We start from the raw sequence: 25,708 nt of genomic DNA on the forward strand, positions 1-25,708 counted from the left end.
CTCGAAGTAGATGAGATACTTCGTTTTCACCGTCGTCTCGACGCGCGCCGTATAACGGCGGGGACGTCGAGCGAACTGTAGCGAATAGCCTCTTTTTATAGTGTTCAGCACCCATTCTGATACCCCAGGAAGCTGTGCCCACACTTTCGCGTGAATAGCTAGGGGTAGAATGAGATCTGGGCTCTGGCCGAGACATAGTGACGGCAAGGGAGCTCCGGCGTGCTGTAACGCAGACACTGTGTTTACAGTGTGTGAGGCGGGGGCGCGCCGATCGCGCTCAAAACCCTTATAGCAGTTTGCTGAGGGAGAGAGAGCGGGGTGAGCCCCGTGGGGCTTAACATGTCTGTGAGTGAATGTGGGCGCAGGACAGCGGGCACATTTACTGCACTGAAAAACACCGTCGGCCTGAGCTGACTGAATGCGTCTTGGTTTCGTTTTTACAGAACCCGTGGGACATGTGGTGTGTAGTGTTTGTGGGCACTGAGACGTAGGCACATTCACTACATTTAGTGCACAATCGACATGAGGCGATTTTGTTTGTGCGAGCCCTGCAACTTTGCGGGCTGTGTTTGTGTGTAGAAATGAGCCCTGGGTTGTGGGCATTTTCAATACACTCATAACACCATCGGCTGTGGCCGGAATACCAGAAAATACACCGTTTATGTGATTTATCTGGGTCGCCGTGGAAACAGCATTTGTGTGCAGGCAAGCGGGCATGGTACTGGCTTGCTTACTGCAAAATACACTGGAACAGTCACATTTTCTGGAACTGAACGAGCGAAAATTTCAGTGGAAGTCTGGCCACGGCGAGACTGAAACACCGTCGATTTCCTAGGAGGCTAGGAAAACTTGTGTTGGTTTCGTTTTACAGAAACCGTGGTAGTGTTTGTGGCCACTGGGTTGTGGGCACATTCACTACATTTAATGCACAATTGACATGCGTCGATTTCATTTGTGCAAGCCCTGTACCGTGGCGGGCTGTGTTTGTGTGTAGAAATGAACACTGGGCTGTGAGCATTTTATTACACTTATAACACCATCGGCTGTGGCCGGAAAACCAGAAATACAATGATTACATGATTTTTCTGGGTCGCCGTGGAAACGGCCTTTATGTGCAGGCAAGCGGGCCGTGGAACCAGCTTGTTTACTGCAAAATACACTGGAACAGTCGCATTTTCTGGAACTGAACGATCGAAAAGTTTCAGTGGAAGTCTGGCCACGGCGAGACTAAATTTTTATCTGCTGCGAGAGCCGGGATCAAACACGGGTCTCTCGCGCGAAGGCTTCGGGTTCTGCCACTGGGCCACAGGGAGAACTACATTAGCGCAAGCAGATAAGAGAGCGTCATCACAGTTTTCTGTGTGTCGGCGTTTGTATGCAGGTGTGCGTGTTATACAACAGGCTCATTGCTGCAATAAAGACATTTTCAGCCGCTCAAACTAGGAGCTGAGAAATGTTTGAGAAATGGAGATTAGTCCGGCCTCGGCGGGGACTAAAACACACTCTTTTCTCATTTGCCGGTGACGCACGCCCATGGGGGGCGGGGTAGATTTCTTATAACGTAAAGAAAGCTAGCCGCGGTTTTAGGGCTCGCGGTCTTGATGCTGGCCCGTTTCCCTGACGACTCGCGCGGCGGTTGCGCGGGCGCCTCCCAGTCGAGGCCGATGCTTTCCACGGCCTGAGAGAGCAGACGCATCAGCTCAGTCTCAATGCCGGCTCTCTTACCAGTGGTTTGGCAGGAAACGCTAGCGGAGGGGAGGTCCACGGAGCTCGCCCAATCCTCGCTATCAGATGCCAGAAGAGAACAAGCCTCGGTGGGTTCGTCGAACTCGTGGACGGACGCGGCGGCAGGCGGCGGCCGTTGTCCGTCAGTGAGCGACTCGAGCGAAGCCGGCGAAGCTGGCGGGCGAACCGGCGAGCTTTGGCGGGCTGGAGAGAGTTCGGGAGCGCGCTGGGCGCGGCGCTTCTTGCGGCGCGGCACCACGGCGGGCTGTGGTGAAGGCTCGGAGAATGATGCCAGGCGAGTCCTCAGAGTCACCATAGGCAAAAGCTCGCAATGAGGGCATCCGCCGTCAGCGAGCGCGATGGCCGCGTGATCATCACCCAGGCAGGACACACAGATGACGTGACGGTCCCCGTCGCTGAGTGGGGCGCGGCACGAGCCACAGGATGGCATCTTTAAAAAGACGCAGCTCTTTTGTGATGAGAAGTGTGAGTCGCGTCAAGTAAGCAAGCAAACACTCTCAGCAGAGTAAGGATACAAAGTGATATAAAAGGATATAGAACGCCGGAAAGCGCAGCAGGTACGGCAGTTGAAGGCGGCGAGGCCAGCGACTCCAGAGCTCGTCCCGCTGAAAAGCTTGCTTCGACGGCGCGGCTTCTCACTCCGGATCCAGCGATGCGTGTGCTTCGCTGAAGAGATGAAAATCAGCTTGTACCAGCCTAACGAGCATATTTATAGAGTGAGACCACGCCCTTTCTGGCGGGACGTGACGATATGGGCGCGAGTTGCCCCCATTGGTCATTACGTCACGCAGAGTCTCTCTCGATAGGCTGCTGCATTTGCCGCAAGAGCAGCCAATAGGCGCGCGAGCTGTATCGCCTGTGTCTGCTTGCTGCTGCAAAGCGTTTTACATTAATAAAAAATTAAGCATAATTTTTGGCTTCAATATCTCGTGGAAAAGAGGTTTTCCCCTAGCGTAAGCTATTACGCAGTACGAGAGATACTCTCGTAAGAGAACAATTGTTTTAATGTATTGATCAACAGGGGGTTCTAGTAATATCTATTAAGTATTAGTATTAGTTAAGTAATGGAGTATTAGTATTCGTTTTTTAGTATTAGTATTACACTGCCTTCCCTTAAAATTAAATTGGCAAATGGGTTTTGTGAGCTTTAGGGGTAGGGTTAGGAGATACAGAAGAAAATATCATAAACTCAGTATAAAACAACAAGCATGGCCTACAAGTAAAAAAAAAAATTACCACTTTAATAGAATTGAAAGTAGCAAACTGCTCAAAGTATGGGAACTAAATAATGGATAATAGATAATATGATACTACTTACTAAATAAAATCTTGATTTAAGAACAACTGGGCTCAATAGCAGATCGCCACCACTATTTAAGAACAAAAATGTGTGTAGTGTGTGCATGGGTCTTTGTTTATAGAGTAAGAGATTTCACTGGGCATTCAGGATGTTACTCCCCCTAATACGGGCATGTCTGGGCATGCCTTTTAGGATAAAACTCAAGTAATGCCACATGTGAGACTGTGTGTATAAACAAGGGGGGGGGGGGGGGGGGGGGAGGGGGAGGGGAGGGGAGGGGGAGGGGAGGGGGTAGAGAACCACTGTGTGACCTAACAGCACAACACAGCTGGGTGTTATCCATCATACTTTGTTCTCACAGACATACTTGGAGCTTTACTCTCCCTATAAACATTTGATGTCCTGAACCTGTCTGAATGTGAGGGCCTTTGACACATTCAGAAGCGCTCCCACTTTCACCCAGATTCTTGCTGACCACAAACAGAAAGTTTACTTTCCTGTCTGTGTCCATTACAGCATGCAAAGCTTTTTGACAGATGAGGGTAAATATCCAAACAGAAAATCAATGATCAGCTGGCTTAACACAAACTCTGTTATTTCAATAACAACATCCCTCACTCTTACCAGTAAGTAGGCCTAATAGTAAACAGTACTGTTTTATTGGCTAGGTTGGAGGTTTGAATCTGTCGAGTCCATGATGCCATTTTGCCTCTGTGGCAAAATACGGTTCACTGCTCTTATCTTGCTTTACAAGCATTAATCGTCTCAGCTATAGTGGCCCGGTTTATGTCACATAACCCAAACATACAGGCTTATTGACATTTTAATGCCTCAAACACAATGATACATGTCCTTTGGAAAACTCCACAAGTTCAGGACACGGAAAAGAATCTGGAAGGACCTATATATTAAAAGAATGAGGGGGTTGGGTTCAAGACTGGGAGAGGCTCCGCTGGCTGCAGGCAATTACTTTTCTTTCTTTTAAGTGTCACTTGGCACTAAGTGTCATTTGGGAAAAGAAGGAATTTATTCATTTTAATGTTGCTGAATGATTACTTGCTAACACAAATTTTCACTTTTTTTAAACAAACAAAAAGAATATAACTTTTAACCAGCTCTTCCAATAATTTTTTTTTTTTTTAAACATCCAAATAACCCAAAACAGCAGCCTCTGTAACATATTCAACAAAACACTGCAGTCATTATACAGCCCAACTGGGCAAAGTATCTAGTACCATGAGAAAAAGTATACACTACTGTTGAAATGTTTGAGGTCTCCAGGATATTTCTGATAAAATATCTTACAGAACTGTAGTGAAAATTTGCACCAACGTATCTGTTTTGACTGGTGAAACATTAACCTGGACAAACAAATAGAGAGCTAAAAATGAAGATTCTCAGTATCAGCTAAGGTATTCATTGCTGATAATAAGTGAGCAAAAACGGTTTCAACTACTTCTAATTGGTTTGCCTCAAATTTAAAGAAGGGTCAAAGTCGGGCTACAGTGAGCTGCTCAGAGACAAGGAGACAAAGTATGCATTTGTTAAAACATCAATTTCACCCCAGTTAACAATCACAGCATTCCAAGTTAAATTTGTGTTTATCAACCATAATGAGGGCAAACTGAGGACACAAATGGTTTTGGATAGGTTAAAAAAATCCACCACAATCATTAGGTATGAACTGATGTTGAAATTCTGGGCCAATATCAATAATAACCAATAATCAACAGCTCGTTGTGACCGATTAAATGGCCGATACTTTTACTTTACTTGAAATATGATCATAATAATCAATTGGGAATTGGTAAAAGCATCATACAGATCAGACAGTCGTTTGTCATGTATTGTTGAAAACGTCTCATCACTGAGACACTGAAAAGCAAAATAAGCAATTTATGAGTTCAAATACTGTAATTCCATTTTTGTCATCAGTATAAATAAATATGATTTATCCAGTAAATGCAAATATCTGCTGCTGTTTCAAACACACAGTTACTTTTTTACGTTGCAAACTGAGGTAATAAAACAATTTAATGAATGTAGTTACAGTATTTTTTTCATCCGACAGGGTTTCAAACTAATTTCTGCACGTATTGTCTGCGCTGCTGCTTTCCTTGTCCAATTTTGCTTTGGTATGAGTTTGTTCCAGCAAGAAAAAAGAAAAACCCATTCAAAACAAAACTGGCTCTCGCACACAGCTTTTCCCCAAATGTGATCCTGTGATTCAAAGAAAATGTTTCTTAAATGAGCAGTAGACATCTTTCCTTCCTGTCTCATTCTCGATGGCCAAAGTAAGAAGGTTTTGTAACTTTCATGAACCCTTGTCTGCAAAGGGAATCTCCAATAGTGAGCCGGTCAGATGGTTTAAAAGCATGTCAACTTCTCAAAAGTGAGAAGAGGGAAAGCTTGCAGAGGTCGCAACAGGGACACCGTGAAGGAAACCTCCTTGTATACCGGAGTGACAGTTTCACACACCAACTTCTGCTGGGCAAGAGAGTCTCAGACACCAAATGTTATCCCGGAGCCACTGTCCTGCTGTGGAAAACAACCCAAAATTCAAAGGGGTTTTTTGAAGTGTCTGTCAGGCCATTGCAACCATCCAAAAAGAAGGGAAGTAAAACTTAACAGCTTCTTTTTTTGATCTTCTATACCACAGGGTGCAATATCAAGTCCCTTTTCACCCCTACTTCCCATTATGTCACCAAACTGACCCGACAAGGTCATTCTGCAATGCTCAGCTTGCCGTTACAACACTGCCAAATGGTATTTTTACCTCCACTGAGGAGGAAAAGCATTTCAATAGCGCATTGAGTCACTCTCAGAGCTGAGAGGAAGTGCAGAGTAAAACTGGAGTGGCCCTTACTTATTCGAAATTTGTTGCGTTTTACAATCCTTGATATACTGAGATGGGTTATAAAAAGAAGGCTCTTAAGCTTAAAAGAGGGTTCTGACTATACACAATGATTCACTTACAGTGAACCATGTGCACTTAAGAAGTAAAGCACTTTTTGGTTTTAATAAAACAAAGCAACAAAACCTACTCTATAGGGCCCTATTCGCCATCTACTTTATTTCCTTTCAGCTTCAGGGTAAACCAAGGAGTGAGAAGTATCAAAAGAGGCTCAATAGTCTGGAATTAGTAAACTATAACAAACTATAACACTTGAACTATAACAAAGTACTTAAAGGACCCTTGTTAAAGAAAAACAAAAACTATTCCCACAAGCAAGCAAGCAAGCTACTTTATTTATATAGCACATTTTCAAACAACAGACGTTGCCCCAAAGTGCTTTACAAAAATGATAACATTAAAATCATACAACAAAACAAACATAACTTATTCAAAAGCTAGAGAAAATAAATAAGTTTTTAAAAAGTGGCAATTGATGGAGCTGACCTCACGTGGTTGGGAGACTATTCCAGAGTTTGGGACCTACCACGGAAAAAGCACAATCTCCTTTTGATTTTAAATGACAATGAGGGACCTTTAAAAGCCGTTGATTGGAGGACCTGAGAACTCTAGAAGGAGAGTAGGGAATAATAAGATCACTGATGTACTGGGGGGCAAGGCCTGATAGGGCCTTGTAGACAAACAAGAGAACTTTAAAATCAATCCTGAATTTAACCGGAAGCCACAAGATGACTTTCTCACAACATTGGTAAATATATTTATGATTGCTACTCGAAAACAATATTGGAGAGTAATGCAGTGAGATCCAGTCAGACGGAGAAGTGATGAATCAAAATTATTTTATTTATAAGTAAAAAATAAAATGAATAATACAAATAATAGAACAATTGAACAATTTGTAAGTAATAATTTAATTGTAAACAACGTAACAATGAACAAGTCTTTAACCAAATATCTCTGAGTAAAATAATATTGCCAGAAGAGAGAATTAAATGATAAAGGATATCCACTTTATTTTTATATTATAGGACTTTATATTCCACTTTATCATTATTACATAAGATCATAGGGCAAAATGTCACATTCCAATTGATGTGCATTGCTAAGCTCTAATCGTAATTCCAAACCTACTGTGCCCCGATGTGAACAATAGGCAAGGCAAGGCAAGGCAAGTTTATTTATATAGCACATTTCATACACAATGGCAATTCAAAGTGCTTTACATAAAAAAAATCAAAAGAAATAGGAATAATTAAAACAGTTAAGAATAAAGAGATTAAAATAATCAAAAGAAATAAGAATAATTAAAGCAGTTTAGAATAAAAATTAAATAAAATACAGTACAAACAGTCGGACACAGTGGCACAGTGCTCATTCAGTAAATGCATAGCTAAACAGATGTGTTTTGAGTCTGGATTTGAATGTGACTACTGTAGGAGCACATCTGATCTCTTCTGGAAGCTGGTTCCAGCTGCGGCTGGCATAGTAGCTAAAAGCAGACTCACCATGCTTAGAGCGAACCCTTGGTATTTCTAGCTGATGTGATCCTAATGATCTGAGTGATCTGTTAGGTTTATATTCAGTGAGCATATCTGCAATGTATTTAGGTCCTAGGCCATTAAATGATTTATATACCAGTAATAATACTTTAAAATCAATCCTAAATGTAACTGGGAGCCAGTGTAAAGACCTGAGGACTGGTGTGATGTGTTCATATTTTCTGGTTCTGCTCAGAATCCTGGCAGCAGCGTTCTGTATGAGCTGCAACTGTCTTATGGTCTTTTTAGGGAGGCCAGTGAGGAGTCCATTACAATAATCCACCCTGCTAGTGATGAAAGCATGCACAAGTTTCTCTAAGTCTTGACTGGAAACAAAGCATCTAATTCTTGCAATATTTTTCAGATGATAGTATGCTGATTTAGTTATTGATTTGATATGACTACTGAAACTAAGGTCTGACTCTAGAGACACACCCAGATTCCTCACTTGATGTTTAGTTGTTAGACCCCTAGCGTCAAGGTATGCATTCACCTTGAGAACTTCATCTTTGTTGCCAAACGCAATGACTTCAGTTTTGTCTTTGTTTAACTGAAGAAAGTTTTGGCACATCCAATTGTTTACTTCCTCAATGCATTGGCACAGGGAGTCAATGGGGCTGTAGTCGTTAGGCGATAGGGCTAAGTAGAGCTGTGTGTCGTCTGCATAGCTGTGGTAAGAGATTCGGTTCTTTCTCATTATTTGGCTCATTGGGAGCATGTACAGGTTGAAGTGGCCCAAGAATTGAGCCTTGAGGGACTCCGCATGTCATGGATGTCCACTCAGACTTATGGTCTCCTATACTCACATAATAACCTCTCCCTTCTAAGTATGACCTGAACCATTTTAGGACTATCCCAGAAAGCCCCACCCAGTTTTCCAGCCTGTCAAGAAGTATGTCGTGATCGACAGTGTCAAATGCAGCACTGAGGTCGAGTAGTACCAGCACTGATAATTTGCTGTTATCAGTGTTTAAGCGAATATCATTTATTATCTTTATGAGCGCTGTCTCTTTGCTGTGATGCGATCTGAAACCAGATTGAAAATTGTCAAAGTATCCATTCGAGATTAAGAATTTGTTCAGCTGATTGAAGACAACTTTTTCAATGATCTTGCCTATGAAAGGAAGATTTGAGATCGGTCTATAGTTGCTTAATATGGTCTTATCCAGATTGCTCTTTTTCAGGAGGGGCTTGACAACTGCAGTTTTCAGGGAGTTTGGAAAATTCCCAGAGATAAGTGAGGCATTTACCACTTCTAGGAGATCAGCTTCTAAACAGTTTAACACACTTTTGAAGAAAGATGTGGGAAGTGCGTCAAGGGCGCAGGTTGATGTTTTAAGGTGCTGTACGGTTTCTTTTAAAATTTTGCCATCAATTTCATCAAAATCAGCCATAGTAGCTGCTTTCTCAGGTTGTGGTCTGATCTGTCTGACCCCAGTGCAGCTCAATGATGTGCTGATCACCTTTCTGATATTATTGATTTTCTCAGAGAAGAACGAAGCAAACTCACTGCACTTGCTGTCTGAGAGCATTTCACTGGGAATCTGGCTTGGGGGGTTTGTCAGTCTCTCTACAGTAGCAAAAAGAGTGCGTGTGTTGTTTAAGTTGCTGTTTATAATATTTGAGAAGAAAGTCTGTCTAGCTTTGCCTAGTTCCATATTGAAAGCATGGATGGTGTCTTTGTAGATGTTATAATGGACTACAAGTTTGGTCTTCCGCCACATGCGCTCTGTTTTTCTGCATTGTCTTTTCATATTTTGCACGGCTGTTAAGTTTCTCCAAGGTGCTTTTTGTCTACCACTCTTCCTGACTTTCACAGGAGAGGAGATACAGATACAATACAGTATGCCAGACAGCAGAGGAAAAGCCTGCTTAACCACCAACCAATCTGTCCAAGCGAGCACAACCCACCAGCAGAGTGGGAAAAAATGCGTTCATCGCATACATTGAATTCTCCCAGCTGAAGTCAATGCAGGCCTTGTGTCAAAGTCAAAGTATCTGTCTGGTCCTCATTCACATCTGTAGGTCACAACTGGTATTTATCCAATGCTAAATCGACATAGTGACACTTTCAGTGCACCCATGACATATGTCTGGGGAAAATGTATGTAAGGTTCACTCAAGGCAGCAGTGGTTTTAAATAATCTAGCATTAAATATACAGTTTCGTTTCAGAGTTCTGTAAAAAGAGAAAAGTTGAGGAGGCTTCTAACTTTAAATGTAATACGGGGTTTAGAATTTGATCCATGAGTTTTATGTACGAAGATTAAAAATATATTGTGCAGTCAACGGCCTGAATACTAGAAAACATCAATTCCAATTCCATTAAATATATATATATATAAATATATATATATATATATATATATATATATATATATATATATGTTTGACCACAATCATATAACTGTTTTCTGGAAAAGTCTTCACTATGCTCAAGGTCATCCTAAATATAAAAGCTGCAAATTTTTACTTTTTACAAAACCTAAGTAAATTTCCATGTTTGTTACCAGTAAGAGAGTAAAAAAAAAGCCCAGGGTATTTTGGGAATAGAATATAAGATACTTTCTCTTTCTCTGTCTTTAAGCTACCAAGCCAATTCTCCATACACTCTAAGGATATGCAACTTCCTGATTTTAACTTTACTTTCAAATGTGCTCATGAGTCATATCTCACTTTGACGCTTAACACAGACGCAAAAGAAAGCATTTATTGCTGTAAAGAGAACTATAATTACACACTCTATGCACACTACTGATTGCTAGTGTTTGCATAGCCAGTGATGCAGAGAAACCTAGTGAAGCAGACCATCAGTACACACCTTTATAATGACCTCTCTTACGTTGTCTGGTAGCTAAGGACCCAGTGGCATACTTTAATGCAGATATTTCACACATCCATTGAGTGGCCCAAACGTATTATATATAAATCACATTAAAATGTCAACATTTAAACCTAAGGCAGCATCCTAACTGCCTTGCAAGATCAAAATAAGTGCTTTGCATGTCACACCAATAGCGCTCTTCACATGTTATTCACAGGAAACACTCAACTCACAATTGATTCCAATAGAGTTTGACATCAGCATGTCACTAAGCTAATAGTGCAATACTCATGCGTATGCATAGCTCAAGACAAATATTGGACATACTGGATACATACTTCAAGATAAATCCAAGAAAGAACTGATGTGACGTCATTTCAAACCAAATCAGACCAAAACGAAGTTCGTCTGGAGTAAATTTTGGGATTTCGAAAAAGCCTGCCAAAGCGAACTTTCTAGAAAAGTTTCCTTTTCAAAGTGCATTTTGGTATTGCCTTCTATGTAGGATACTTGTGAATCTTAGATTTGGGCAAAAATCAGTATACTGTGGCCATCTAGCTTTTTTTTGCATCAAACCAAGAGTGTACCTATAATTTCCTAAACTATTAGGAAGACAGATATTAGATTACTTTTGTAACAAAAATATATAACTATATAATTTTTCCGCTACGTAAACTGTTTAAGACAGTAAAATCCATTTAACAAAACAAGACAAATATAACTCTACTACTCATAATGACACCACCCTTCGACAACATGACAAACTTGTGTAACTCCCATAAAAATCGATATGCCACACTCATGAATACTTGCTTTTATAACCCACCTATGCCTATAGCTAAAACTCCTATTTCCTCATGGGAACACGCTCAAGCTGAAAGACGACTCCACACAGAGTACTTCTGGTAATCTTCCATCATAGGGAGGGTGGTTGTTACCCCCCACCATCAAAGAAGGAGCTCAATATCTCAAGGCTTCAGAACTGTAAAACAGTGTTTTTTTTTCCTGTCAACATGCCCCTACTGAGCAGAATTGGGTAATCGTTCCCTTTTAACAAACACCTGGACTCCAAACATGGTGAGGGCTATATTAGGAATATTGTTTTGGATAATTAAAATCCCTGATCCCATCATCCCAGTGATCCCAGTAAAAAGGGGCGTTGGAAAGCAAAATTATTATGCAATGCACATGATTCTGCGTAAAAAAAAGAATGAAAAAAAAGTATAGTCTACTGACCGTTAAGGGCTGAGAAAGTTGAATTGCTCAATATCCTTCTATTCACTGGAGACCTATAAAACAGGAACATGCTTTGCCAGAAGTTGAGACCAATTTTTAGATTGTTTTCTTTTTTATCATCATTTGTCTATTTTTCGTGTCTGGAAAAAGCTCTGTTTGCACTCTTTCACAACAAAGTCCCAAGCCAATTTCCAGCAGCTTGTGGCAAGCCCCTGCACCAGAACAAAGGCTGCTGTCTGAATCTGAAGTGGAAATTTCCACTGAGCCTTGAGCCCTGGCTATCCCAGTTGCACATTTGAAACTTAATATTACAACAAAACTAGAAGGCCTCCAGCTTCGTAAGGGGAGTGGTGTGGGTCCTGACAGTGTCTGTGCCAGGTTAGTGAGATATTATGTGGTCATGAGTTTAGCATCTCTTCTTACATATAGTACCTAACAAGATTTGATGGTCTTGCAGAACTGTCAAAAGTAGCAGTCAAAATCACAATTATGGCCCAAAAAAACAAAAACAAAAAACCTTGAAATTACAAAGCTTGTTTTCAAAAGGCTTCAGCTCAGGAAAATAATAGATAGTCAGACGGTGACTTCTAACATCAGCATAAACAAACACTTTTCTATAAATCTACTCTTTAACTATTTTTCCCTTTCCAAAATGATGGCGCTTCTTTGGCCATGTTTAAACCTGGTATTAAGATGCATTTTTTGTCGATCGGATCACAACTACAACTACAAGACGAGACAGACACATTTCCGTTCACATCTGGTGTTTTTTAATCTGTATCTTTTGTCCACTTTCAACCACTTCTGTCCTGATTTCGTTTGAGGGGAGGGTCTATTGGCGGTTAAATGTATGGGCTTTAACAGATCTTTCGGTCGAAATAATCTCACTCAATTTACATATGAATGCAACTGGAGATGACGGAAAAACAAATGGAGAACAGCAGCTTTCGCTCCTGCTCTGATAGGCGCAATAATATGGCGAACGCCGAGATTGCAAGTTAGAAATCAGGAATGGTGAGAGAACATTGTGCTTGATATGTTTTTTTTTAATCTTCAAATCAAATATCTTCAGCCGACAAAGTTTAAATTCTGGCCAGCGCTTCCCATGACATTTGTGCATTAGGTCAGAAGGTGGAGAGTAGGCGCTCTTTTGCGGCTGTTCGAACGCACTACGAAAGCAATCCGGTCTAATGCATTTTCGACTACCTCAAAGTGGTCGAAAGTGGACAAGCTCAAAACATGATGTTTTATTAACAAAGTTCAGGAGGAGCACGTTCAGATAATTAAACCTAATTAAACACATGTGGAGCACAATCAGATAATCAAAGCTAATTAGACACGAGTGGAGCACATTTAGTTAATCAACCCAATGAACGACTTAAGAGGTATACAGCAGACTTACCTCCGTACATTGACAGTTTAACAGCATCTCCTCACTTCTAGTCTTAACAACTCTTGCAACATCCGGGGGGAGTACTCAGGGTTCGGGCAAATATTCCGAGCTCGGAGCCCTCCCCCCGGACAGCCCGCGAAATACGCATATTCCTTACTCTGTTTAATTTGATGTAAGTGAGAACTCGTGAAGTTTTAGACCCCGTTTATACGTGTATTTAGCGCCGTCCACTTGTGATTTGATCGACCAAAACACATCTTAATACAAGTTGTAAACAGGGCCTTTGAGCAACTCTAACTTACAGAGTTGAAAACTCACAAAGCTTGAGATTAATCAAGATACCTTGCAATTTGTTACTAACAAAAATTAACCACACAACACATACAGAATGTATGTACATGTACATGTCATCCTATTAATGTGGACATTGCTTGTAAAAGAAACCTTTGCCACAAAGTTACACAGAATATAATACCATTCAATATTTTGGTATAAGAGAGATTTTAAGGAATTAATACTTTTATTTGTATATTTTACTTTTATATCAGCAAAGGACACATTAAATGAATCAAAAGTGGCAGTCCTTTTAAACTTTGTATTCATCAAAGAATCCTAAAGAGACGAATCATGGTTTTCACAAAAACAAATATTAAGCAGTATTTGTGGACAGTGAGATTACTTTCACACTGGCAGTCTAGTTCAAAACGGTTCGCATGAGAAATTGGTAATGTGTAAGCTGTCATGCGGACCTGGGAGCGCACCGTGGTACCGGACCCAAAAGTAGGAGGTGGTTTGAGCTCGGATGCACTGGATCTGTGGTGGGATTCGCGTGAATGTTGTGAAAGCAATGGGACTCTGGTGCACACTTGTTCAGGAAGTAAAGTAACCTGCTTGTAAGTTTTAGACGATGGCGACATCATTACTTCAACAAAATGCATTTCACGAGTTCACACTTACATATAATTAGATTATAGTAAAGCTTGTGTGTATTTAGAGGGCTGTGCGGTGGGAGGGCTCCGAGTTCGGAATTTGGCCCGAACCCTGAGTACTCCCCCCGGTTGTTAGAACTAGAAGTGAGGAGATGGGGTGGTGGAGGGATGCTGATAAACTGTCACTGAACAGATTAACTCCTCTCACATGTGTTCTGTTTTATATCATGCGCCATGCACTTTTGTGATGACGTAGGATGAACGCAAATGCACCAGGGTTCAATAGAATCAAGTGAGCGTGAAACCAGACCAACGCTGCGGGGGCTTTCGGTGTTGTGTCGAATTTTAACTAGCTACCTGTCAATTATTACCCCCCTCGTTGAGGCTGCTACCTGGTTGCCTAATCCATACCCTAGTAGCCAGCCCCACACCTAATCCTAAACCAACCTATAGGGACCGAGGGGCTGTTTACATGACACCGTTCTTAACTGAAAAGGAAAACTTTTTATGCATTTAGGCTGTTCATTTACTAGACAATGGCGTTTTGGGGGCCTGAAAAAACAATCTTTTGAAAACTGGGTATAAAATGCAAGTTTTTGAAAACGATACCGTTATCGTCTCCATGTAATCTACAAAAGCGTGAATTTGTGAAAACAGTGACGTCATGCGAATGCGTATTACATGTTCAGTCTATAGACCTTATTCACAGCAGCGCCATCTTTGATTTTTAACGGGAATGAAAGCGAGGCTACGAGAGATGGACATACATCTCTTCAGTGAGTTGTACTGTTATTTAATGAGGGTTGATTTTGGGTTGTTCTGCTGACAATTAATACTGCAAAAATATCTTTCCTAGGAATTTCAGTTGACAAAAAGTAGAAAATTAAAAGTGATGGAGTTTTAAACAGCTTTTTTCAGTGGATGTCCTTGAAAACACGGTAAGTCTATCCCGCACAGCCTCGCTTTATACATGTCATGGCGCTACTTTGAATAAGGTCTAATAGGCGTGTAGATTTTTCTTTACAAAACTGGCCTGTCATTTTCGCAGTACGCGAAAAAGCAAATGAAAACCTTTTACGTTTTTAGTACATTGTTGTCATGTAAACGTACCCTCAGTCAGGGGGGTTATAACCTGGTGGGGGTCAGAATTCAGCACAACACTGGGAACAATCACATTTGGACCAGTGTGAAAGCCCCCTGATACAGTGTTTAATCCAGGGCAATGGTGTTAGTCCAACAACTAATTAATCCACTTTAGGCAGAAGCAGAGCTGCAGGTGAGGGATTAGACAGGACAGAGTAGAAAAACCGGTAACACTTTACTTGAAGGGGTGTGCATAAGACTGACATGACATTCATAATCATGACATGACACATATCATTAATATGAAGGAGGTTTTATGCATGTTTGTGACAACTGTCATTAAGTGTCATTCACTCAATTATGTCATTATAATTGAAAATGTTTTGACAACTTGACATAAACCAATACAGGTGTCATGTGAATTATGAAGGTGTCATGTCAGTCTTATGCACACCCCTTCAAGTAAAGTGTTACCGAAAAACCAAACCCACATGACTTTATGTCAACCAGCACAAAAGGAAAAACAATGTCGGTATCGGCTCCACAGATAAAAAATGTCATATGGGTGTGGAAACAATATGAGGGTGAGTAAACGATGACATAATTTTCATTTCAGGGTGAAAGGTAATATGTATTGCCGAGTTGACTAAGCACTAGAAGAGAGAAGATTTATATGTCCAGAATTAAAACTGTACATGCAAACAAATAGCTTATCTTGCAATAATTCTCTCTAATGCTCTGCTGTGCTGAAAGTGCAATCTGGCTTGTTCTACTGACTTGAGAATGAGAACAGATCTGAATTTGCTTTTATGAGGGATCTGATGATCCTTAAATGAACTAAGAGGGCAAGTGTCCTGTCTTGTGAGCTTAAATGGTAACATGAGATGGTACAAACAAGTTGTAGAAGTGACACCAGCAGCTGTTGCCCCTAATTTACCCTCTCAGATGACATTCCCCACAGGGCTTTCTCATAAACAATTTTGTTTTGCCCTAGTCTTCCTTTTGGTCTTATTTCTTATCTTCTGTTCATCATGTGGTCATGTATACACAAATAAGCACACAGGTACAGTGTTATTATTACACAAGTATCTTTTGCTACAAAATCAGCATTTCTAAATCACCAGAGAGTGATTTTCTTTCAAAGATCTACAAAAACATACCGGAAATACTGGAGCAACTGTTCATTAAAAAGACTTTTGATATAAGACATTACGTAGGCGAGCGATCTCAGCTATAAGTGATCATTCATATGAGAGACAGTTTTATTTCCTTTAGAATCAATTAACCTTAGATGACCAGACAACTCAGCTATCAAATATGTTGTAAAGCATTATGTTTACACTTACACTGGCAGATATATCATCTTTGTGGATTTTAGGCAGGATTCAGAATTCAGGAGCCTGTAAAACATGATGACTAATTCACATCGGTGTCTTTGAAAGTTATGTAATCTTTTTTTTTACATAAAAGAGTATTGAGGGGAACAAACATGCAAATCCAGCTGATGACGAATCGCTTCATTATGATGCGTTTACTTTCCACATATTCTACCTGAATAAAGCAATTTCCAGACTTATCATTAGAAAGCAATAATTAGACTTGGAATTAACTACAGTTCCCACAAATGACCCATGAGTCATGTCTGGCATGTGTAAAACTATTCATAAGATTCATGTACGACTCGAAGACAGGCTAATATCAGTTCAGCAGCTCATTTGCATGTTAAGTAACCTCAAAGTTATATTAGCAAAGCTGAATATTTGTTAGTCATATAAGCATATAGTAACATACAAGCATTGTACAAAGCAAAAACATCAGAAATTATCAATTTGGTTTTAAACATCAGCATGTTGAAATATGAATAAACTTGTATCTGAACACAGACAGAGTGAAAAGGGTCAGTTGCCCTTGAATAAACTGTTTTTAACAGTGAGCTGTGGGCAAATGTTTATAGTTTTGTAGTACTGCTCCACATAAGGCCACACTGTTGACCTCTTCACCATAGGGGGCTGTTATTTTCATTGTCTAGTACCAAGCAGCCAGGATGGCATAAGGCAAATTGACATCTCTAGACATTGTGCACAAAAACAAGTTCCTGATTAGTTCTTATTACATGCCGTACATTTCGTTCAGCCTTGCTAGACTGAAAAACAGCATGCAAAGCTCAGTATTACACCAGAGACCAGACCTGTCTGCTTGATGATGTGAGATGCAATTAAAGTAAATGAATGTCTTCTCGTCATGACAAATTAAGAAGAATTCTGTTCCTTGGAGCTCTTAGGTTCATCTAAAGTTTAAAAATAAGTGGAAAATAAGTAGTTCACAATCCAAAATTGTGGTGGTCCACAACCCAAAATGGGTTGCAGGTCTGTTCTGATAGGGTCATGGACGTTTGAAATAAATTAATGTTAAATACAAATAATAACATGCAATAATTTTCCATGACTATAGGACAAATATAATATGGACATAAGTTCATCCCTAAAAAACTACTAAAACTAAGTTAAAAGAAAGTAAACCCCAAAATACAGGTTTAACGTCGGATAGACGTAGCCTATGCATTTTTTTAATTTAGGCTACTTTTTTTATCTTGGCCTATTTGTCATTTAAAATATCTCGAGGCAAAATGAAATAAAGTGTCAATGCAGCATAACTAAAAATTCTCCAGCGCTGGAGTTCATGATAAAGTGCACCGATTACTATTGTGTTTACATTGTGTAACAGCAGCACGTGGAGGACAACAAACAGCTGGGGTCAGGCCAGCACGCGCCTAGAACATTCTGCTCACGCCACGCGCTTTCTGTTATCATTATGACGTCGAGAAGTTTGACAACACAAATGAATGAACGAGCATTCAGCAGAAAAGCGCTCGCCGCAGTGTCAGACAGACACACAGCCGATAAAAGGCCTCAAGAAAGTGCTGCTGAAATTCAGAGGCAGAGTGGTTTTGAATTGCATTCGATTAGTTAAACCATTTCAGGATGTAGGCTATTCCTCCGGTTAATTGTATTCGTCTGATAGTAGGCGGTGTCTCTGCCATCTGAGATACAGAGAAATGAAAGTAGAAGCGAAACCACATGTCTAATTGTAATTAACATAAACATTATACGTCTATAACCTCCATTAAACACTAAAAAAAACTTACATTAGCTCACAAGCCATTCTGCAACATTAATGGCAAGTCCTAATCATTTCTGCGAATCGATTCGTTCAAACGGTTCGTTTCAAAGAATCAGTTAAAAGGGATTCAGCGTTCTTTACGTTATGACGTAGTCAGTCATCCCATGGTCCCTAACATGTAGGCTATGTTTCAGTAAAGTATTGTGTAAACACATATTACCGTTTATTGCTGTTACATTTTATTAATAGCCAACTAGCCTACTTAAACTAGTAGGCAGGCTTGTAATTTAGTACGCCCTAGGGTTCCATAGTAATTAACCTAACATACATTTCATGTTGAATTTAAATGCGATTTGCATTCCATTAAACTACTAATTTTAGTGTCTAATATAATTTAATCTCTTAACTGATAGGTTTATTCATTCTTAGATAAAGTGATTTTTTATTAAAGTCGACTCTTGTTGCTTGGTAAAATATATCCAGTACAATTCAAATGTAATATTCAACTTTAAAAGTAACTTTCATAGTTGTCGCTTTCTCCCAAATTCTTTAACATAGGCTACTATATCGGATTACGAATCTGACATGTTCGAAAGAGGCGTTTCGCGCTTCAATGAGTCGGCGAGTTGATTCAAGAGTGAGCCGCACGGACCGTTCAGAACGATTGTGAAACGGCTCAACCGAATCATTATAAGGATCCGACTCAATAGAACAAATCGTTAAGGAACCGGACATATAACGTTACAGGACATCAGTTTATGTATTGCAATCTTCAGTTTAGGTCTCGCGCTTTAATCAGTGCACTCGAGGAATAAATAATGCCAAGGAAGAATGTCTGTTTATGATAATGCATAACATATTTGTTCATGTGGTGTAGTATAGACTTACCAGCCGTTTCTCCGCCACTCCTCCCTCCTGCTCGATCACAATCCCAAACAGATGAGCAAAGAGCTCAAATTCAGCGCCTCCTCAATGTAATAGCTACAGCTCCAACCTTTTTCTAACAACCGACCATAAATAAACCAACCACGTCTTTTAATCTGCAGTAATTCGAGCGCGATATTAACAAATCAGTAATCATATAAACACTAGCATCGTAGGCTGTAAGTTCACAGATGCTTGTAAAACTCGAATCTCTTCCCAGGTGGCTTGAGGCTGTAGTGAAGTGTGTGCGCTCCTGAAATGCGTCTGCATGGGGTGGTAGATTGAGATTTTTAGTGGTGGATGTGAATTCAGCAGCACGTAGCTCACGACACGAGCAGGTCCCTCCTCCTCCTTCATCACAGAGAGAGAGAGAGAGGGGCAGTGTGTGTGTGTGTGTGTGTGTGTGTGTGCGTGGGGAGCGATGCGGATGCTTTCAGAGAGGGAGGGGCAGATGCATACGTAGCTCCTGCCTGCTGATTGCTGAACCTCCTTACATAGACTGTATGGACATTATATCCTCCTGAGATCCAGCTATTCCTTTTTGTCCAGTGTAGTGTGTTTATACTGCTTATAATATAAAATATATAATAGGCTAGACCCTACATTCACCCGATAAGCATTTTGGAAAATGGATAATATAATATAATAATATAATATAATTTAATAATATAATTTAATATAATAATATAATAAAATATAATAATAAAATACAATAATATAATATAATAATAATACAATATACAATACAATATAATATAATGTAATATAATATAATATAACATAATATAATATAATACAATCCAATACAATACAATATTATCGTGTCGCAACCCTATCGGATAAGCAGTTTGAAGAATAGATAATAATATCATATAATTTCATATCATTTGATATGATATGATATGATATGTTATAATATAATATATTAGGTGTATAATATATAATCTTTTTTCTTTTTCTCTGTATTTATAATTAACATGAAAATGTTTCATATATGAATTGGCATTTAGATATGAATATATAGCAATAGAAAATATTTGATGAATCTAGGGCAGAGAGAGTTCAAAACAGTGCCCATGTGCAAACCGTTTTGGACTCAACCGTCTCTAAAAGCACAGTGAGTGGGCACACTTGGTTGAGACAGCGTGTGTGTGTGTGTGTGTGTGTGTGTGTGTGTGTGTGTGTGTGTGTGTGTGTGTGTGTGTGTGTGTGTGTGTGTGTGTGCCAGTGCATGCCGATGAGGTGCCACTGACAGACACATATTGTACTAGAGCCAACTGAGCGGAATCATGGGAACCCATGAATAGCTGCCTGGGGATGGGTCGAGAGACCAGGGTGGCAGCGCTTACAAAGCCCTATTGAGGATGACACACCGGGCGCTAGACTGGCACTGAATCAAGTGACATGTGGGGTATAAAGGGCGCAAGGAGGCAGGAAGCATTATCCATGGTATAAACCAATGAAGTATTACAGTATAGGCCTATGGTATACAGACCTCTGGAATGACTTAAAGTGATTTTAACCTTTGACAACCACAGGCATGTAAACAAACCAAATCTTTATGCCCCATATTCAATCCTTACTCTAAACAGCTATCATCTCTGAGTAATTTTAAGCTTTTATCATCTTAACTGTTTTCGTGATCCTATTCATTGTCCAAAACATTCTGATACCACAATGCTTAAGCATGTTCTAAAAGCATTTATGTCCCCTTAACACGCAGTGCTCAAAATCATTTTATATGCTTGTCTTTTAATATTTAAAAAGAGGCGTACATATGAGGTTTGTTGGGTGTTTCTCTTTCCATTGAGATTATTAAGATGTTTTGAGTCATCCCAATAGTCAAAAGTGCACATTGATTTCCTTATTTGATCTGTTAATTAACATCTCCATTCAGTGTGTAGAGATTAATTGCATAAAGCCGCAATGTCTCGTGATTTTACACATAAGTGCTGATTTCACAATGCGATTCAAATTACAAAATGTTCAAGCACTTGCTGTGGCGTTCTTTTTTCATAGCTTGTGATTTGCAACACAGCAAACACAGTAGAGTGTCAGTCAAAGACTGATGATTAAGTTTACAGAAAAAGGATCCATTGAACCTTGTGATCGGAATTCTAGGAATCCTTTGAAACATCCACTTATGCAATCCACATTTGTGAAGCTGAATCGTGTAAAGAGGCCACTGCATGATGAACTCGTCCTCTTGATTTTTTTATATAAAGGATGTGTAAAGTTCTATGAATAATTTTTTGGGCAAATGAACAGACAGCAGGACATTATTGTGAGACAACAGGGAGCTTTATCTATAGTCTATTTCCATGGTCACCATAGAAGAAGCTGTAATCAAAGTTCAGCATGCTGATTTGTATGTGAACGCCCTCTCGTGTTTGCAAGTTGCTATTACACTGAGCACAAAAGCGCTCACTAGGGCAGTTCCCAATTTGGTAGCCTAATGTGTACACTTTAGGAAGGTATATACACCCTTACACCTTAAATGGTGTGTATTAGGTATTTGCACTCTAATTTACACTCTTTAAATAAGGTACAAAACTTGTACCTTTGGAAATGGTACCACCTCAGTGACAAAACTTGATTTTGTCTAAAAGTTTATTCCAAAATCTTTTTTGTTGTTGTTGGATAACATAGTATCTGCCACAACTCTTAGTGTAGCCTTCAGATTAAGAACTAAATGTCCATGCTATTTTACGCACATCACATAATCATTAAAGACAAAACACCATCTCAATCTATGCAGGAGGTTTGAAATTTGTATAGGTTTTTACTACCATTCAAATGTTTGGGGTTGGAAATATTTTTAAATGTTTTTGAAAAAAATTATCTTCTGCTCACCAAGGCTGCATTTATTTGATCAAAAAATAAAGTATAACCGTAATAATGTGAAATATTATTACAATTTAAAATACCTGTTTTCTATTTTTGAGAGTTATTGATTCTCATAATGACAAAGTTGAATTTTTAGCAGCTATTACTGTAGTCTTCCTTGTCATGTGATCCTTTAATCGTTATTATGCTGGTGCATATTTGGTGCTCAGTAAATATTTCTTATTATTATCAATATTGAAGAGGTGTGCTGCTTAATATTTTTGTGGAGACCATGATACAGTTTTTTCAAGAATCTTTGATAAATAGAAAGTTAAAAAAACGGATTTTTTTTTACAGAAATCTTTTTTAGCATTTTTTACGTCTTTACTGTCACTTTTGATCATTTTTGCTGAATAAAAGTATTAATTTCTCAAAAAACTAAACCTTTTTTGAACAGTAGTGTAACCAACAGATTGTGTCAAACTAAAGTTGCCATATTTATATCATCTTTCAAGAAAAATACACTGAACAGCATAACATTTTAAATGAAAGATGCCATTCTAATTAAGGAATCTCTGGAAAAAATCTTAGCATCAATGGGTTAAAGTTCTAATCACTGTGTTTATTTGCTAAATATGATTATCTAAAGATAAATTGACACAACAAACACACCCCAGTGTAATTTTTGTTTGTTGTTTTGAGCATCAGCTGTTCTAACAGTTATTGTGAATGTGATTTACCACCTGAAGGCAATAACTGAACTTTAACCAAGATGAGACTTGACAGAGGTCATGGCTGAGACGAAATGAAGCACAATCAAGTCAAAATGAAGCTTGAGGAAGATAATCCAGTTTGATTTGTCAGATAGACACTCAGAAATTCTAATAGTGTTGTTAGAATCTTAAGAAAATGGTTAACGGAGTTGCAGATGGAGAACAACAGGGGTCCAAACACTGATCCCTGTGGAACACCAGTGCTGCAGGGTGAGGACAGTGAACATTTACCGATTCCAGTTGAATTTACTCGCCCTTTACTGTCAACTGTTTACAAAATGTCTATCTTCTGTGGAACACAAATATTTTAAAGAATGCTGGTAACCAGGGGCGTCACTAGGCCCTTTTTAGGGGGGCTTCAGCCCCCCTAAACTTCTGCCAAGCCCCCCTAAAAATGTGAGATTAATGTAGGCTACACAAATTCGTGTTCGCTTCAGTCTTGATATAATCAGATTCAGCACGTTCTCAATCCACAGCTGCGCCGTGCAGAGAGCACGTCAGAAACAGAGGACAGGGTGTGTGTGTTCATTTGTGTGTTCATCTGAGCCTCATTGGTCTGTCACTGCTCGTCAATGTCAGAGACAACCAATCAAATCAAAGTAGGCGGGCTTTATGTTCACAGACGCTGCTGAGCGCGAATTTTAACAGTGCGACACGACCATTTTTTACAGTCTATGGACTCGACGCGTACGGTCAAGTGCGAAATAAGATGTAAGTAGCTAAACTTAACATTTCATATTTTACTTTTTTTAGGTCATAAATGTTAAACGAATGACAAAAAATAATCAGGCAAACTAATATAGTTTTGTCTAATTTCGCCATTTTGAACTGAAAATAGGCCTATACACTCATGTAACTCATGTAATGTAATAATTAGTTTACAAGAAACATTAACAAATTAGTTTCATCATGTTAGGCACAAGATTAATAATGAATGTGTACATATTGAGAATATAATACAAATTGTAGCCTTTAGTAAATTAAAAAAGCTCAGCTTTAGGAGGGGAAGAGAAAGGGAGGAACTTAAAGTGACTGAGAAAAAAAGGAAGAGTGATGGAGATGAGAAGAGAGCAGGTATTGACAAATAATCTGCCCACTGACATGGTTTTAAAGCTATTTCTTATCCTTTTTTTTGGTCTTCAAACGTCTTGAAATGCACATATCAGAAATAAAATTTTTTACCCCCCTACCAATCTCAAATTTAGGACCTCTGTGATTATAAAGCCCTGTCTACGGCCCTGTATTAGGCATAAGATCAATAATAAATGTGTAGCCTACATATTGTGAATGCATTTAATAAACTTAATTACCTTTAGTAGCTTTCAGTAAATAAACGCGTCTGAGAAAATGATTCATAGGCAAAATCAACCTATCAGTTGACCCTATGTTTACTTTCTTCACTGACAGACAAAAATGAAAAGCCTATATCAGTCAAAGCTCAGCTTTAGGAGGGGAAGAGACAGGGCAAGAGAAAAACAAAGAGAAAAAAAGTGATGCTGCTGATGAGGAGAGAAAAATTGTCAGCTGCCCACTATCCAAGTTTTTTGGCCTTCAGAACATCTTAAAATGCACATATGTAGATCAGAGAAATCAAAATTTTCTCGGGGAGACCCCGAACCCCCCTATTTGCCCTGCCTCACATTTGGGACCACAGTTATTATAAAACCGTGCCTTTGCATCGTAATGAAAATGGTTAATAGTGATCTTTAGATCCTAAACTAAAGTGTTACCTTTTTTTATAATTTGTTTAAAAATCATATTGGGGGCTTAGCCCCCCTAAAATGAAAATCCTAGTGACGCCCCTGCTGGTAACCAAACAGTTTAGGTGACCATTGACTTACGTTGTCAAAAAACAACAAAACAAACAAACATGAGGGTGAGTAAATGATGAAAGAATTTTTCTTTTTGGCTGAATCTCTAAATTTGTCTCTCGTATCACTCTGCAGTCTCTTTCTTGTTACACAGAATAATATGTAACTTCACATCTTTTTATAGATTTATTTGGTAAGTAACAGTCTTAAAATAAGTTGATTAATGTGGTACAATAAATGCCTTCATTGTGATAAAAGACCTGTATCCTATACAGTACTTCATCTGTTAATAAAATATTTTTAGACTAAAGTCATCTGTTTGTTGAATATATATATCACCAATAAAGAACTGTCTCCGTTACATGCTTTCTCATTTCTGTTCTACATCTATGTATCCTCTAGGTGGCAGCAAAATACACTTCGTGGCTATGAATTCTATACAAGATGGGATCCCCATAATATTTGATATAACTGGGTAGTGTTTTGCCTATAATGGTAATGTCTTGACAGATAACACACACACTGTCCATTTTCATCTCATTGGGAGCTGCACTGATGGTAATGATCCACCCGAGAAAGTCTGAATTTCTCTTTCAGGAGCTAGAGAAGATGTATGAAGTTTCCATGGTTTCTGTAGAAAATAAAACAGACATTATTCACATGTTCCTACACAAGCAATCACAGGCAGCAGATGTCTTCATAACTGCAATGACTAGAGGAGATTTTACTCTTTTAACAGTTGCAAGGATACTTTCTACATGCTCAACCATCTATTGGAGAAAAATTATTCTAAGCACTTTTCATAGAACACCATGGTAAAATAAGAAACTTATATTTGTAGTAATTCTCAAATGTGATAGTATTAGGTTAAACCACTAAATTATTTTACCCTATTTGAAAATCATAAAAGCCAAAATTATACTTCAGTTGCCTCAAACTTTATTTTATTGGTTCTCTCTATAGGTATGCTTTTTTTTTTTTTTTTTGATCTTTACTTGAAAAATCTGTTGGTGTTGCAAAAAAGTATGGCTGAAAAATGAAATTACTATAACGAATACTCATTGTGGTTAAACAGGTGCACAGACAGCTGTCATTTTCACTTCGTTAGTCACAGGCAATGCTAAAGCACTCTGTGGAATGCATGCAAAGACGGGGTCCTTTTCAATGCACCGTTAAAAGAAGATGCCATTTTAATAACCCTCAAGTAATAGCAGTTAGAGTACACTTCACTCCAGACTTCTCACAGTCGAGCCCGTGGCATTACTTACAGCTAGAGAACAGTTGCATAACAC

The 25,708-nt window shown here is 39.2% G+C and overlaps 1 protein-coding gene across 3 annotated transcripts in view; it reads right to left on the reverse strand.

Annotated features, from left to right (window-relative positions):
- The window catches only part of rnf24 (ring finger protein 24), a 38,359-nt gene extending 18,993 nt beyond the window's left edge, over positions 1–19,366 (reverse strand). Inside the window, exons 1-2 of one of the 3 annotated variants that reach the window (XM_056250506.1) lie at positions 18,971–19,366; positions 16,309–16,362 (exon numbers count right to left, since the gene is read on the reverse strand). In XM_056250506.1, coding sequence (XP_056106481.1) covers positions 16,309–16,325 — 17 coding nt within the window. In that variant the 5' untranslated portion in view covers positions 16,326–16,362; positions 18,971–19,366. Of the gene's footprint in view, positions 1–11,557; positions 11,738–16,308; positions 16,363–18,970 lie in introns of those variants that run through there. The other 2 variants (XM_056250507.1, XM_056250508.1) reach the window with 2 other exon arrangements.
- Between the last annotated feature and the right edge of the window lie 6,342 nt (positions 19,367–25,708).

Source organism: Rhinichthys klamathensis, unplaced genomic scaffold (genome assembly GCF_029890125.1).
Source record: "Rhinichthys klamathensis goyatoka isolate OS25496 unplaced genomic scaffold, OSU_Roscu_1.1 h1tg000069l_1, whole genome shotgun sequence".
Taxonomy (NCBI): Eukaryota; Metazoa; Chordata; class Actinopteri; order Cypriniformes; family Leuciscidae; genus Rhinichthys; species Rhinichthys klamathensis.